This window comes from Microtus oregoni, unplaced genomic scaffold (genome assembly GCF_018167655.1).
Source record: "Microtus oregoni isolate MIOR12 unplaced genomic scaffold, Mior012 000053F_ref0000044, whole genome shotgun sequence".
Classification (NCBI taxonomy): Eukaryota; Metazoa; Chordata; class Mammalia; order Rodentia; family Cricetidae; genus Microtus; species Microtus oregoni.
The window spans coordinates 13522324-13539789 of NW_024543829.1; the positions used below are offsets into that span (position 1 = coordinate 13522324).

Here is a 17466-nt window from a genome sequence, read left to right on the forward strand (position 1 = left end):
TCTCACAAAAGCGTATGATCCCTATTCTCAAGCAATAAAAACAAAGAGCAGAGAGCTGGCAGAAACCTGCCCAAAGCCACACTGCGCATGCTATAAGGCTGAACTCCTAGCCCTACTCTCCTGGCCCAAGGTCACCATGTAACAGGATCTGTTTCATTCAACATGGGTCTGAGTTTGAAATTGGCTGAAAACACATTCAATGACAAAGGGCTTAAAAACGGACTCAACATTTTAAAATTCAGAGAAAGCGATCTCCACATTTTGCTTCTATGTATTATCCAGGATGCGGGTACACATGTGTGAGCTAGTGTGTATGCATGTGTGTCCGTATGTGTGTGGGAGCCAGAGGACAACCTCAGCTATCATTTCTCAGGCACCTCCTACCTTTTTTGAGTCAGGATTTCTCTCTAGCCTGGAACTTCATGCTGGCTAAGCTGGCTGACCTGGGAGCTCAGGGATCCTCCTGTCTCTGCCTCCCCAGCTCCAGGATTACAAGGGCATATCACAATGCCCTTTCTGTAATGTATATCCCAAGGACTGAACTCAGGGCCTGTGCAAGGCAAGTACTTTACCAACTGAGCTATCTCCCTAGCCCTGGTTTGGGTAAAACACTCCCACGCAGCTAGCAGAGACGCCCTTCTAACTGGCACAGAAAAATCATTCTAGCTCACCTCCCCTCCCATCCAGTTGATGCCCTTCACAGAGTCCACTAGCAAGTGCAATCTTTTTGTACTTGCTTTCAAGAGCAAAGCATCCTAAGTTGGCTAGTTAGAGCCTATGGGCCAAATGTAGCCACCACCTGGTGTAAACAGCTGTGGGGATGAGCACCTTCACCCTCATGAATTTTCCATACGTGGCTCCACACCATCACAGAGATGTTAGATAGTTGTGACAGAGGCTGCAAGGCCAAGAAAACTTAAATTACTTGCTATCTGATCATTGACAGCACCAAGCAAACAGCCAGCCTCCCTGTGAGTCTGCAGTACAGGTTACAGTGCAGAGACACGATGTATTTATGTCACGAATGTGCCTGTGTGTTACAGCATCGCTCACCGTGGTGGGTCACCTCAGCCCCTACAGGCTCAAACAGTGGAACACTGGGCCCCAGCTGGTGGAACTGATTGGGAATAATTAGGACATATCACTTTGTTGGAGGAGGTCTGTCATGAGGAGTGAGCTTTGAGGTTTCCAAAGGTGCTGTAACCCCCACACCTGCTTCACTTATGGATCAAGATGTCAGCTCTCAGATGCTTCTGTCACTGCGCCTTTACTCCACCGTCAGGGACTTTAGCCCTCTGAAACCATAAACCTGCTCAACACTTTCTTTTATAAGTTGATTGGGTCGTGGTGTTTTATCACAACAATAAGAAAGTAACCAGGACAGTTTTGTCACACAAGTTAACCCACATTGGCCCCTCCTTACCTTCCCCAGTGGTGAGAATGATGGCATAGGCTTTGATAGGTCCATGGCTGGCGTCAAAACCACTGAACTTAACTTTTACTGAATTGTGACTGACAGATGTAATATTAGGGGATTCATCTGGAGGAGGTGGGTCTAAAATATAAAACAGAAGACTCACCCAACGTTTAAAATCAAAGGAGAGAATGTGCTCAAATGCTCTCTCCAAGACCCGCCCCGTCCCCAAAGCTGCATGCAGAGAGGGTAAGCGGCAGGAAGGGAGTTCTGTGCAGATACCTGGATTCTGAACAAGCCCAATGACAATGACTCCATAGATGCCCCCACATTTACCATCAGCTCTCCCAGAATTTAGATGTCAGAAAGGATATCACACTTCCCACCTCAAGACTGGCAGCAGCACACTATGGCAGCTTTCCCACAACTCCAGAAACCCGTTCCTTCTCGTTCCTCCTCTGGAACACTACACTTACCTGCCCAACCCCCCAATACACACATCCCTTACCCTAGCACACAGGAACTAAACAACAAACCCGGCAAAGACTTTCACCCCAACTCTCCTTTTCTCCAATACTTCCCAATCGAGAGAAAATGCAACTTTGAATTTAATTGGTATTAAATATATAAATTTATAAATATTCATCTGTAAAAGCAAGACACCAGTTTTTAAAAAATGAATATTGCTGCATAAAATAATATGATCATATTTGTTCGTCTTATTTTCCCCTTTTTTGTTTAATTTTTATATAGCTTATGCTACCTTTGAACTCCCTATAATAACCAAGGATGACATCGAACTTTTGAGCCTCCTGCTTCTACCTGCCACGTGCTGGGATTATAGGTATGTACTACCACATGCACTTTATGTAGTGTCAGAGACTGAACTCAAACTTCATGTATGAGCTTAGCAAGTGCTCTACCAACTGAACTCCAGCCCCAACCCAGAGATACCTAGTTCTGATGAGCTTCTATGCTCTATGACAAGTGAGACTCAGCCATGGTCTCTATCCTTCAGCAGTTCATACAGAGATGGCAACATGAGAAGAGATGAGCAAGGGGGAAATGAAACGTTCACTGTGCCCTCTATGGCTACAAAGCCGACGTGGAGTGCGCAGGGCGGGTACCATGCTGTGCTGCACGGCTTCAAGGAGCCCTGTGCATGCTGTTTTCGTGAGACTGTTTAGTACACAACCTGAGCAGCCATGTGTGTGGTCTTCAATGTGTAATGTGCAGTACAGCAGTCCTGGAAAGTAAGTACTGTCTTTCCTTTTTACAACTGAGACTCTTTGCAAGGTTAGTTACCTTTTCTAAAGATCACGTGACTGGTAAAAGGGACAAATTGAACTCAAGCCGGGGTCCACCTAACTATTCTGAGCTGCTGTCTATAAAACACCTCAACCACTTTCCAAGTCGGGTCCCTAAAGTAAGAGGCCCTTTTAGAACAACCACTGGTTCTCTAGAAACTGGGAGAAATATTCTTCTGCCTTGAAGAATTTATCTAAGTCAAAAAACACAAGGAAGATAGAACACCACCATTCCACTGATTGAACTAAAACACAAATTAGGCAGAGACGGGAGCAATGGACAGACAAAATTAAATCAATTCTTTCCGAACAGAGAGGTAGGGGGAGAAGGGAGAAAGAACAGAAATGAATATGAAGGGTCAGTGAGGAGATCCCTGCATAGTATATGATCTTTTCTTCCCCTAGAGCAACTCAGGCTCTTGTCAACAGATCATGACTAAATACACAATAATGGTGTTGCTTTTTAAGTCTTCTTCCATAAGCATGGTTGTCATAGTAGTATGGCTACATTTGAAAGAAAAAGAAGAAAGTCCTTATCTTGAAGTGATTCGTGTGTAATATTTACAAACACGACCAATGGTCAAATCAGGTCAGAGTCAACCTTCCAATAACAGCTTAGAAGGAAGGCGGGGACATAAATGTGCTGAGAGTGGCCAAATGCTGGCAAGTGTGCAACAAGATATGAGTTTCATCCTATTGTCCAGACTTAGTATATATTTGAACAGTTCTATTAAAAAGGCCTTTCTTAGCCCAGACTACTATACCCAGCGAACCTTGCACTTACCATCGATGAAGAAAACAAAATATTCCAGGACAAAAACAGATTTAAACAATACGTTGCCACAAACCCAGCCTTACAAAAAATACTAGAAGGAAAATCACAAACCAAGGAAGCCAACAACACCCATAATAACACAAGCATCTGACAACCATCCACCAGCACAACTCAAAGAAGGGAAACACACAAATTCTACCACCAGAAAAATGACCGGAGTTAACAACCACAGGTCATTAATATCACTTAATATCAATGGACTCAATTCAGCTATAAAAAGGCACAGGTTAAGAGAAAGGATACAAAAACAGGATCCAAAATTCTGCTGTTTACAAGAAAAACACCTCATCCACAAAGACACACATCTACTCAGAGTAAAGGGTTGGGAAAAGGTTTTCCAATCAAATGATCCAAAGAAACAAGTGGATGAGGCTATACTAATATCTAAGAAAATTGATTTCAAACTAAAATCAATCAGAAGAGATGGAGATGGACACTTTACACTCAAAACAGAAACAATTCATCAGGAGGAAGTCTCTATCCTGAATATCTATGCCCCTAATATAAAAGCACCCACTTATGTAAAAGAAACATTACTAGAACTCAAAGCACACATCAAACCCCACACTCTAATAGTAGGAAACCAATGGACAGGTCAACCAAACAGAAACTTAACAAAGAAATAAGAGAACTATCAAATGTAATGAACCAAATTGACTTAACAGACATCTATAGAACATTCCACCCAAACAGAAAAGAATATACCTTCTTCTCGCATCGCATGGAACCTTCTCAAAAATGGATCACATACTCGGTAACAAAGCAAACATCCACAGATACAAAAAAAATTGTAGTAACCACCTGTGTACTATCAGATCAACTTGGAAAAAAAGTTAGAATTCAACAACAATTCTAACCCCAGAAAGTCTACAAAGTCATGGAAACTGAACAGTCAACTACTGAACCACCCCTAGGCCAAGGAAGAAATAAAGAAATTAAAGTCTTCCTTGAATTCAATGAAAAAAAGAAACATCATACCCAAACCTATGGGACACTATGAAAGCAGTGCTAAGAGGAAAGTTCATAGCACTAAGTGTCCACATAAAGAAAACAGAGAAAGCACACATTGGAGACTTAACAGCACATCTGAAAGCTCTAGAAAAAAAAAAAAAAGAAGCAGATTCACCCATGAGGAGTAGGAGACTGGAAATAATCAAACTGAGGGCTGAAATCAACAAAATAGAAAGACAGAAAACAATCCAAAGAATCAATGAAACAAAAAGCTGGTTCCCCTATCCAAACTAATCAAACAGCAGAGAGAGAACACACAAATTAACAAGATCAAAATGAAAAGGGGGCATAACCACAGACACAGAGGAAATTCAGAGAATCAGTAGATCTTACTACAAGAGCCTATATGCCACAAAACTGGAAAATGTAAAAGAAATGGACACTTTTTTAGATAAGTACCATATACCAAAATCAAATCATGACCAGGTGAACAGTTTAAATAGACCTGTAAGTCGCGAGGTTAGAAGCTGTCATCAGAAACCTCCCTACCAAAAAAAAGCCCTGGACCAGATGGTTTCAATGCAGAATTCTACCAGAACTTCCAAGAGGAGCTAATACCTATACTCCTTAATGTGTTTCACAAAATAGAAACAGAAGAGTCAGTGCCAAATTCCTTTTATGAAGCTACAGTCACCCTGATACCAAAACCATACAAAGACTGAACCAAAAAGAGAATTACAGCCCAATCTCACTCATGAACATCGATGCAAAAATTCTCAATAAAATGCTGGAAAACCGAATCCAAGAACACATCCAAAAAATTATACATTATGATCAAGTAGGCTTCATCCCAGAGATGCAGGGCTGGTTCAACATACGACAATCTATCAATGTAATCCATCATATAAATAAACTAAAAGGGAAAAAAAACACTATGATCATTTCATTAGATGCTGAAAAAACATTCGACAAAATTCAATACTCCTTTATGATAAAGGTCTTGGAGAGATTTGGGATACAAGGTTCATTCCTAAATATAATAAAAGCAATATACAGCAAGCCGACAGCTAACATTAAATTAAATGGAGAGAAAACTCAAAGCCAACCCACTAAAATCCGGAACAAGACAAGGCTGTCCACTCTCTCCATACCTCTTCAATATAGAGCTTGAAGTTCTAGCAATAGCAATAAGACAACATAAGGGGATCAAGGGGATTTGAATTGGAAAGGAAGAAGTCAAACTTTCATTATTTGCAGATGATATGATAGTGTACATAAGTGACCCCAAAAACTCTACCAAAGAACTCCTACAGCTGATAAACACCTTTAGTAATGTGGCAGGCTACAAGATCAACTCCAAAAAAATCAGTTGCCCTCCTATATACAAAGAACAAAGAAGCAGAGAGGGAAATCAGAGAAACATCACCTTTCACGATAGCCACAAATAGCATAAAGTATCTTGGGGTAACTCTAACCAAGGAAGTGAAAGATCTATTTGACAAGAACTTTGTCTTTCAAGAAAGAAATTGAAGAGGATACCAGAAAATGGAAGGATCTCCCATGCTCTTGTATTGGGAGGATCAACATAGTAAAAATGGCAATTCTACCGAAAGCAATCTATAGATTCAATGCAATCCCACAATCGCCATTAAATTCCCAAAAACAATTCTTCTCAGACCTTGAGAGAACAATAGTCAACTTTATATGGAAAAACAAAAAACCCAGGATAGCCAAAACAATCCTATACAATAAAAGTACCTCCAGAGGCATTACCATCCCTGACTTCAACCTCTATTACAGAGCTACAGTAATGAAAACAGTTTGGTATTGGCTCAATAACAGAGATGCTGACTAATAGAATAGAATCAAAGACCCAGATATTAATCCACAAACCTATGAACACCTGATTTTCGACAAAGGAGCTAAAAGTATACAATGGATGAAAGAAAGCATCTTCAACAAATGGTGCTGGCAGAACTGGATGTCAACCTGTAGAAGAATGAAAATAGATCCATATCTATCATCATGCACAAAACTCAAGTCCAAATGTATTAAAGACCTCAATATTAATCTGACCACACTAAATCTGATAGAAGAGAAAGTTGGAAGTAGTCTACAACACATGGGCACAGGAGACCACTTCCTACGTAGAACCCCAGTAGCACAGACAATAAAAGCATCAATGAATAAATGGGACCTCCTGAAACTGAGAAGCTTCTGCAAAGCAAAGGACACTGTCATTAAGACAAAAAGGCATCCTACTGATTGGGAGATCTTCACCAACCCCACATCAGACAAAGGTCTGATCTCCAAAATATATAAAGAACTCAAGAAACTAGACTTTAAAACTCTAATTAACCCAATTAAAAAATGGGGTCCTGAACTGAACAGAGAATTCTCAACAGAAGAAGTTCAAATGGCCAAAAGACACTTAAGGTCATGCTCAACCTCCTTAGTGATCAGGGAAATGCAAATCAAAACAACTTTGAGATACCATCTTACACCTGTCAGAATGGCTAAAATCAAAAACACCAATGATAGCCTATGCTGGAGAGGATGTGGAATAAGGGGAACACTCATCCATTTTTGATGGGAATGCAAACTTGTGCAACCACTTTGGAAATCAGGGTGTGGTTTCTCAGGAAACTGGGAGTCAACCTACCTCAGGACCCAGCAATTCCACTCTTGGGAATATATCCAAGAGATGCCCTATCATACTACAAAAGCACTTGTTCAACTATGTGCATAGCAGCACTGTTTGTAATAGCCAGAACCTGGAACCAACCTAGGTGCCCCTCAATAGAAGAATGGATAAAGGTGTGGCACATATACACTTTAGAGTTCTACTCAGTGGTAAAAAAACAATGACATGTTGAATTTTGCATGCAAATGGATGGAAATAGAAAACACTATCCTGAGTAAGGTAACCCAGACCCAAAAAGATGAATATGGTATGTACTCACTCATAAGTGGATTCTAGCCATAAATAAAAGACATTGAGCCTATAATTCGTGATCCTAGAGAAGCTAAATAAGAAGGTGAACCCAAAGAATAACATATAGTTATCCTCCTGGATATTGGAAGTGGACAAGATTGCCAGACAGAGTTTGGGAGCACGGGGGTGGCGGTGAGGTGGGGATAAGGGAAGATGGGGAGAGAGAAGGGAGAAGAGGAGGATGGGGAAAGCTGAGGGAATGAGATGGTTGGGATGGAGGAGGGGTGGATGCAGGAGCACGGAAGTAGGTATCTTAATTAAGGGAGCCATTTTAGGGTTAGTAAGAGACTTGACTCTGGAGGGATTCCCAGGTGTCCAAGGAGGTGTCCCCAGCTTGTTCCTTGGGAAGCAGAGGAGAGGGAGCCTGAACTGGCCTTATCCTATAGCCACACTGATGAATATCTTGCATATCACCATAGAAACTTCATCTGGCGATGGATGGAGATAGAGACAGAGACCCACATTGGAGCACTGGACTGAGCTCCCAAGGTCTGTTGTGATAGGAGCGGCGGGCTGTGTCCCGCCACCCGGCTAGCTTTACCCAAAATAATTACACGGAATATGAAGAACATATGAAGAACAGAAGGAGGGTGAACATGAGCAAAGAAGTCAGGACCGTGAGGGGTGTGTCCACCCACTGAGATGGTGGGACTGATAATGGGAGATCACCAAGGCCAGTTGGACTGGAACTGATGGAGCATGTGATCAAATTGGACTCTCTGAATGTGGCTGACAGTGGAGGCTGACGGAGAAGCCAAGGACAATGGTGCAGGATTTTGATCCTACTGCATGTACTGGCTTTGTGGGACCCTAGTCTGTTTGGATGCTCACCTTCCTGGACCTGGGAGGTGCATGGAGTACCTTGGACTTCCCACAGGGAAACCCTGACTGTTCCTTTACTGGAGAGGGAGGGGGAGGGGGTGGGGGGAGGAGGGAAGTGGGAGGAGGTGAAAATTTTCAATAAAAAAAATTAATATAAAAAAATGCCTTTTTTAAATACCATAAGAGAGGTGGGCAGGAAGGGAAGGAAGAGAGGGGAGGGGAGGGGAGGCGAGGCGAGGCGAGGAAAGGAGGAAGACAAAACTAAACGTGGCAACAAGCTATTCTGTAAGGTCGCAGAACACACATCTCTTACTCTGCAGTTTCCGGCTGGATTTCTGCAGAATAAGGTAAACAGACTGCTGGTAAAAAATACTTTAAGGGAATGCAAACACCCTAAATGGATTCTTGGGCTGCAATTCCATGCTGCTGGAGCAGCTGCTCCAGGGGTAGCCAGCTCCCTGCCACAGGGCCCACCTGTGATGCTAGTGGTGCAGGTGCTCTGGGTGGGGACTGCCATTCCTCCATATGACAAGGTGACAATGCTAATGTTGTACGAGGTAGAAAACGTCAAATCTGGTACTTTTTTCTTGCATTCTGTGTCATTCTCTGAAGTGCAGTTTTCCAGCTTTGCCATATAGTTCCAAGTGTCATTCCTGACCCCTAGCTCGAAGCCTGTATTCACGCCGGGGGGACAGGGCCACTTCAGGACCAGAAATGGCTCCTTGGGGACCATCTCACAGTGGAAGAAGGCCACTGGTGCAGGTTCTACAAAGCAAAATACAGAGCAAGGTGAGGCTCACTGGAAGCAGAGGACCTGGCCCAGCACAAAAGGAAACAGCATGGATATGCACAGGTTGGGTGGACTAAGCGATAGCAGACCATGTGACCTTATTGCTCTGGGGTTCAGTGCAGACTTCGGAGGATTAAAGGAAACATAGTGTCAGTCACCATGCAGCATTCTTAGAAGAGGCTGGAGAGATGGCCTAGCAGGTGGAATGCTTGCTGCTCTTCCAGAAGAATCAAGTTCAGTTCCCAGCCCCTCTTCCACCCATCCCAGCCATACTTGTTCATGTGGGGTTTTCTCTCACTAAAGGCTGAAATTCTAAGAAGCCCCAGAGACACCACTCAAACCACCAAGCAAGCAAGTAGACCAGGTGGGATGTATCTAACTGAGCAAGGGTCACTTAAAGCCACAGAAGTAGTTAACCACATCATAGACAAATTAGAGGCCAAGCATCAAGCTCTGATGCCTCCTGGCCCTCACTGTCCAGTTCCTGCAGATCCACTCCCACTACCCCTCCAATAAATCCTCTAACACTGTGCTGTCTCCAGCCTCAGGGCCTCTCACTGGCTGCTCCCCTGCCCATAATGTGGGGGTCAAAACCCTGTGATATTCGTGTAGTTGGCTCTTTACTCCCTCAGGTCTTTGCTCAGTCACCTTTCCATTTAACCTTTTCATGAGGTATCTCACATGACACCTTAATAAGAATACATTTCCCCTTCCCTGAGTTTTCCTTTTCCCTCTGTAGCCATAGTTATCACCTAACTACCTGCTCATTTTATTTATTATCTGTTCTATTCACCAGGATGAATATTACAGAAATGGAGGGACCTCTCTAATATACCAAGTGCTCAATAAACACATGTTAAACGAAGCAATGGTAACAGCATCAATGTGTTACACACACACACACACACACACACACACACACACACACACGCTATCAGCTGTCTTGCAGTGCTCCGTGCCACGGTTGCCAACTGCAGGCACAGTAACCCATATGCTAGGAAAGGCTTCCTGAAAGTGAGCATCACAAAGAGAAGAACAAGAACCACTAGGAACATGGGACTACTCACCCATATAGAACAACTTCCAGCCAGGCAATGCTGTAACAGTCCCAATTTTTGCATAAATCTCCACTGTGTAAAGGGAGCCAGGGATTAAGTCAGTGATGGTCACAGAAGTGATTCCAGTGTCTATGACCATCTTAGTTACATTGCTACCATCTCCAGCCTTCAAGATAAGGCGGCAGGAAAACTTAGCAGGGGCTGCGTCCAAATACTTCCACCGGATGACCGCCACAGTGGTGTTGGTGCTTACTTCAATGTTAGAAACATTGCTGGGCCCTTGGTTTAAAATTAAATAAACAATTAAAATGAACCACTTTGAATCTGCTATATTTTATTTGCTAAATCCAAAAGCTGCCTGGCTTTTTTAAAGACAGAATTAATATAATTAATATGCATTGCTTCAAAAGATGATTACCCAAAAAGACAGTCATAAAATATGCATATTAAATATTCATATTAGGTGGTGGCACATGCCTTTAATCCCAGCACTTGGGAGGCAGAGGCAGGTGGATCTCTGTGAGTTTGAGGCCAGCCTGGTCTACAGAGTGAGTTCCAGGACATCCAAGACTGTTTCACAGACAAACCCTGTCTTGAAAAACCAAAATAATAATAATAATAAATTTAATATATATTAAAGTCTGCAAAGAATTTAAGGTGTTCAGGCTTCTTTTAAGCTTAGCATGTATATGCCAATATTTTACTTCACAGAGAGATGGGGAAGGGAGGGAGAGAAGCAATAGAATTTCCAACCTCCTTTTGGAATCTGACTAATGAAGAAGGTAAAGCACATGATAAGCTATCACTTCCACCACCTATCCCATCTGGATGCTAAGGAAGTCCCTCTCTTTCACGGTCACAAGACAAGACCCTCATGTGAGGGTTCTTCAGTGCCGGCAGGACAGCAGCTCCCTAAAATGTCTCTGAGGAGTAGCAGGCCATACGACATTCTCCATTCTCATATGATGTAACTTTCTGCTTCCAGAGAACAATTCTGTGTTCACACGGCTCCAGCCACAGCACCCACAAGAGCTGAGGAGCCTTTGCTGAAATTGATATTTTTAAGTTAAACAGCTCCCATATCAATCTAAAACCCAGAGGCATAATCTGCCCGTTCTCCATCCGTTACTGTACTTCCTCCACATGCGAGACAGAAAAAGCACTCCCTCTGCCCACCCCCAACCCCCACAAGACTCACGTGTATACTGGGCAATGGAGCTGGAGTCACCTAGGACACGGTCCAATTCTGGAGAGATTGTGACATTATATAAGGTGCCTGCGGCGAGGTCCTTTAGTGTGACGGTTTTCTGAGAAACGGTGGTGTTGCTGGTCTTGTTGGGGCTGTGTTCAGACACCAGAACTATGTGGTAGTGGTACCCAGAAGCACTGTCTGTGTTCCCCCACTGCAGCTGCATCTCACTGGTGCCAACACTGACCACTTGGATGTCGATCACAGCACTGCGGTCTAGTCAGAGAAAAGAAAGAAAACTATCTAATCATGATTCCAGCTTCATCTCACAGTGTCTGTCAAAAGAACCAACTTTTTGTTAGCCAACTCGCCAATGAGTTCAGGCCCAGTGTACTAGTGGAGGTCAGGGTTAGAGTGAAACCCTACTTTAAAAAGAAACAGTGAGTTCACAAAGGTCAAACTGTGTGCCTGGTACCCATGAAGGCCAGAAGAGGGGGACTGGATCCCCTGAACTGGAGTTAAAGGTGGCTGTGAGCATGCATGTGGGTATTAGGAATCAAACCCAGATCCTCTGGGAGATCATTCAGTGCTCTTAACAACTAGCCATTTCTCCAGGCCCATGGGATTCTAATGTGTTTGGCCTGTGATACTCTGTCAAGCTATGTACTGTGAATGGGTACATTTTTTATAACTAAACTGTATCTCAATAAAAAGTGTGTTTGAAGATGGGTGGTGGTGGTGCACACCTTTAATCCAAGGCAGAGGCAAGGCGGATTTCTGTGAGTTCAAAGCCAGCCTGGTCTGGTCTATGGAGTGAGTTCCAGGACAGGCTCCAAAGCTACAGAAAAACCTTGTTTCAAAAAAACTAAAGAAAAAAAAAAGAGTGTGTTTGAAGTTAAGTGTGAAAGCTGAGGCAGGAGGATTTCAAGTTCAAGGCCAGCTTGAGCTCCACAGCATGACTGTCTAAATAAGTGAGTTAAGTGTTGGTTTGCTTGCTTTTCACCATTTACTCAAAAGAGTGTGTTCATATGAGCTGCCCGGCACACTAAGGAGGAAAACAAAGGAAGAACTTTATAAGCCATAACATGCTTACATGATGGAACCTTTCTCTAAAAGCAGGAAGGTCATGCTAGCTATGGGGAGTATCATTATACACACAGAGCAAAACGTTCAAATAAAAAATAAAATCATTTGTGAAATTATGACAATGTAGACAAAAGGTATGGCTGTGCGCGCAGACAGAAAAGAAATTCAATCATATGAGAGTGGTTAAGAGTTACATATGCTCCTTCCCTTTAGCATGGTAAATAAACACAGCATATTATTTATCATTAACCATCTGTCAATGTGCATTTTGGCAGTGCTAAATATATTCCTAGTATTGTATAAACATTACCATTATCACACTCAAAATGTTTTCATCATTTTCGACACAAAATCTGTACCTCCTTTGCAGCACTACCATCCCGTTCCCTCTCCCCGAGTTCCTCTCTCTCTCTCTGAACCTGCCTATTCTAGACGCTCTGTAAACTGAAGCATAAGTACCTGCCTTTTAGGGGTGTGATGACACACACCTTTAACCCCAGCATGCAGGAGACAAAGGCAGGAGGATCTCTGTGAACTTGAGACAGTCAATTCTGTTTCACACATTGTAGGCCAGCTAGGGCTGCATACTAAGACCCTGTCATTAAATGTAATAATAAAAGTATCTTTCTGTGTGTGACTTATTTCACTTCTAATATTTACAAGATTACATCTATGTTGCAGCATACATGAAGATTCACTCCCTAAGGCAGAATGATATTCTATTATGTAAAAACAAAGTCATATTTTGTCTATTTGTGTGCCAGTGGGTGGTGGGTGGTTTCTATCTTGGGTTTCTGTGAGTGAACAATGGTGTACAAACAGCTATTTGAGATCCTGCTTTCAATTCTTCCTGAGAGATACTAAGAAGTAGAAAACTGGATCAGGAAACATTTGTTTCCCTTTTTCTAGATTGCCTTTAGTGCTGTTCAACTACATCTGAGGAATGAAGACAACTATTCAATAATGGACAGTTGCCCTAAGTGTCTGGGGCGTACGCCAAGCCCTCTCGCCACCTATTCCAAGGAACTGACCACTAACCACACACAAATACAAGGCTGATTTTAAATTACACCATGAAATAAACATTGCCAGACATGTTGGCACATGCCTTTAATCTAACACTTGAGAAGCAGGCTGATTTCTGTAAATGCAAAGCCAACCTGGTCTACAAAGTCAGCGGGGTCCAGGCCAGCCAGAGCTACACAGTGAAACCTTGTTTCAATAAATAACAATAATAGGGGAAATATTTACAATACACAGATTAAGTGAAGAGAAAGCAGATTATAAAACCACACATGAACCAAGACAGCAAGGTTTATAAAGGATAAGTATGTATGTTTGTGTACATCTTAAAATAAGTGTCAGGGAGCTGGCTATGGTAGCATGTGACTCTAATCTCAGCATTTGTGAAGTGGAGTTCAAGACAAATCTCAGCCGCATAGTAAGTCAGAAAACCACGTAACACCCTATCTCAAAGCCGGGCGGTGGTGGCGCACGCCTTTAATCCCAGCACTCTGCCAGGCAGAGGCAGGCGGATCTCTGTGAGTTCGAGGCCAGCCTGGTCTACAGAGCTAGTTCCAGGACAGGAGCCAAAAGCTACGGAGAAACCCTGTCTCGAAAAATCAAAAAAAATAAAAAAATAAAAAATAAAAGACCCTATCTCAAAAGGGGGTGAGATGCTGGTAAGATGGCTCAGTGAGTAAAAGCACTTACCACACAAGTCTGACAACCTGAGTTCAATTCCCAGAACCCAGAGTAGAAGAGGACCTGGAAGTTATCCTCTGACCCCCACACACACAGCGGGCACCTAACTGATGGGTTTCCATATGATTATGATTCTTCATCACTTTATTTTTGTGCTGTCGCCATCACCACAGTCATGAGATGTTTTAAGATTCGTTTTATAAAAAGAAAAATATGTTTTGAAAACAAGACATCTATAAATTATGCCGGCTTCCTGTAAGAAACATCAATATCAGGATGCTTACCAGTTTTGCCATCAACTGTTCTGGATGGCCCTTCAGTCCCATCTGGTCCTTGTGGAAATATTTCAAAATGATAAGTGGTTCCAGGCTTTAATTCTTTGATGGTAAAGCTCTGACTTCCAGTTGTAGAACTGTTACCCTTCTCACTTCCCTCCTGCATGGCAAGGATCCTAAATGACTGTGAGTCTTTGCTTTTCCAAGTCAAACCAATTTCCCTGGTGCTGACATTTGTCACACGGAAGTCAGAAACCGGACCAGGGGCTATGGAAGACAGTGAGGACGATTAGATAAAGAACCTCCATCTCCAGGCATGGTACAGTAGTGGCACTGTCCACAATACCAGCACTTGAGAACGTAAGACAGGAAGATCTCGAGTTCAAGACCAGCTTGGACTATAAAAACAAAAGTATAAACAGAGCGGCCAACCCTCATAAGAAGCTGACCTGTTCTCCCTTTTGCTTTTCCTGGAGCACCAACTGCAGAAAAAACTGGTGCTTCTGGCTAAAAAAAGATCACTTGGCCACAGAAAGTAGACACCATGTCAGTCACCAGTGACAGGAGGTAAGGATTCCCAAGCTCTGAGGATGAGTGCTGGCCATGGCTGGCTGCTTTATCTTGAACATGTTACTCCAAAAGGTCTAATCTCACCTCTGTCAGTTCCCTGCTGAGATGCCGGTCCACATTATCTCGATCACGGCTTCCACTTCCATAAAGTAAGACTAACACCAACCATACCACAAGGATGTCCAAGCTCTCAGTGACACAGTGCAAAAGCATCACTGAGCAAATGATTAGGGCCAATCAATGATCACTGTTATTACATCTCACACCCTGAGGGGCAAATGAGGCCCTGTGGTGCCATAGGCAGTGCTCAGCATTCCTCACCTTGTACTGAGACCTGGCACATAAGCTATAGAGTGCTGGCTAGTTTTTAATGTTAACTTGACAGAACCTAGAGTCACCTGAGAAAATGAAACCTCAGTTGTATAATTGCCCAGACTGGCCTATGGCCACATCTGTAAGAAATGGTCTTGATTGGTGATTGATGTGGACAGGCCCAGCATACTGTAGGCATGCTGTATTTGGGAAGGTGGGCGTAGGTTGCTTAAGAAAACCAGCTGAGCAGTCAGAAAGCTAGCCAAACAGCCGCATTCCTCCATGGGTTCCCTGAGGAGTGGATTGCTTGCTACCTAGCAGTGTAACCTGAAGTGAACTGTTTCTTCCCCCAAATTTCTCTGGTTTTACCACTACCACAACAGAAAAGAAAACCAGACAAGATACCAGGGAGTGAACTTACAAGTATATACTTGGAGGAAGCCTGGTGTGCCCTCGATGTGACCCAGGAAAGGACGTACTGTGATGTTGTATAAGGTGCTCGAGCTGAGTCCATAGATGATAGCCTCAGTCTTACTGACAGTTTGATTGATAGAATTAGTCCCCCCAGCCACATGTATCTTGTAGGTGTAGGGAAAAGATGACCCATCGTTATACTTGATCTTCCAGGTCAGGGTCATGTTTGTGGCACTGATGTTCACAGCTCTGATGTCAAAAACCTGGCTGGAATCTTTGAAGACACAAGAGGAGTAAAAATAATCAGAATGGTCAAGTCAGAATGAGAAGAGAAGAGAGTATCAATCGGGACCTGTCGCTGGTCCTGCGGAACACATTTAGGTATTGGTTACCCTCATCATCACCTCACCATGACCAGAAATGTATGTGGGTCTCACCAAAGCTGGGCATCAGTGGAGAATACACAGCCTGGCCACCTCACATCACAGATGCTCTGCATTCAGTTTGGGAGCAGACCTCGAAAGATACTAAGATTCCTTTCACATGTGCTGCCCAGGAGATAGGGGAGGATGAGCCAGAAAATTCCTCAAGTACACATTCACCCAAGAACAGACACTAGTCATCATGAAGTACAGGGAGCTAGCTGGGCTCTACCAGTCAGTATACCTGAGGAAAGCCACTGAGCTGTGACACGGTTAACCACCCTAACCTTACAAAAAGACAACGTGAAAACCAGATGTCATCCAGTTACTATGAAATAAGCTTTTTGTACACTGTAAAGATGTGACTTTGCCAAAGTGTCTTCTGATTGATTTAATAAGGAGGTTGAGTGGCCAAAAGCTAGGCAGGAAGAGGTTAGGTGGGACTTTTGAGCAGAGAAAAAAGAAGAGCTAAATCTAGGGGTGGGGGAGATGGCAGAGGAGATGGAGAGGAAGCAGGACGTTCAGGAGAGGTAAAAGCCACAAGACATGGCAGCATGTCTATTAATAGAAATGGGTTGTTATAAGAGCTAGTCAGAAACAAGCCTAAGCTGAGGTCAAGCTTTCATAATTAGTAAGTCCCTGTGTCATTATTTAGGAGTTGGCTGGCAGGACAGAAAAAGACTTGTTACATCCAGTTATCTACTCTCCCAGCCCATCCTGTCTTTCCTCTGCCTGTCCTGTGCTTCAGGAGACTGCACCCTACATATGGCATCACTGGACACCTACCACATGGCCTGTGAACACTCTCCACTAGTGAATGAGATGGGCAGGATCCCGACAGTTGGCTGACGAGAATAATCGGTCTTACATCCCACAGTTTCTGCTTTCACCAGGCTCCAGAAAAACTATCTGCTCCCTCACTCCAGCTCGGGAGGTAGTCATCCACCAGCCACTTAATCCTGACCCACTTAACCAGTCACGTGAACAATATCAGATGATGTGTGTGCACACATGTGAATGCACACATGTGTTGGAAATAGGGGGCTTGTGATCCAGGGCTATCCTTTATAAATATTTAAACAGTTTTTAAAACAGAGTCATAAATCTATCAGAGCCCGGTGGGTGAGTAGCCTTGCCACCACCACTCCCACTATTCCCTTGACTTCTGCCTTCATGTCCCAGGTCTGTCATCTGTATTTCTGATCAGAACACTTCAACAGGAGTCCTCTTTCCATCTACCCCACCTCCATTTATCCAAGACCTACCATCCTCCCTGTAACAGACCCTCCCTCAGGACTGGATGTTAAAACCGTGCTCCTGCC

General features: G+C 43.3%; 1 protein-coding gene across 1 annotated transcript in view; it reads right to left on the bottom strand.

Moving 5' to 3' along the window:
• The window catches only part of Ptprj (protein tyrosine phosphatase receptor type J), a 164159-nt gene that overhangs the window by 20912 nt on the left and 125781 nt on the right, over positions 1-17466 (bottom strand). Inside the window, exons 6-11 of the mRNA XM_041637506.1 lie at positions 15730-15996; positions 14436-14693; positions 11371-11637; positions 10182-10451; positions 8799-9089; positions 1424-1555 (exon numbers count right to left, since the gene is read on the bottom strand). Of these exons, the coding sequence (XP_041493440.1) occupies positions 1424-1555; positions 8799-9089; positions 10182-10451; positions 11371-11637; positions 14436-14693; positions 15730-15996 (1485 nt within the window). The remainder of the gene's footprint in view (positions 1-1423; positions 1556-8798; positions 9090-10181; positions 10452-11370; positions 11638-14435; positions 14694-15729; positions 15997-17466) is intronic.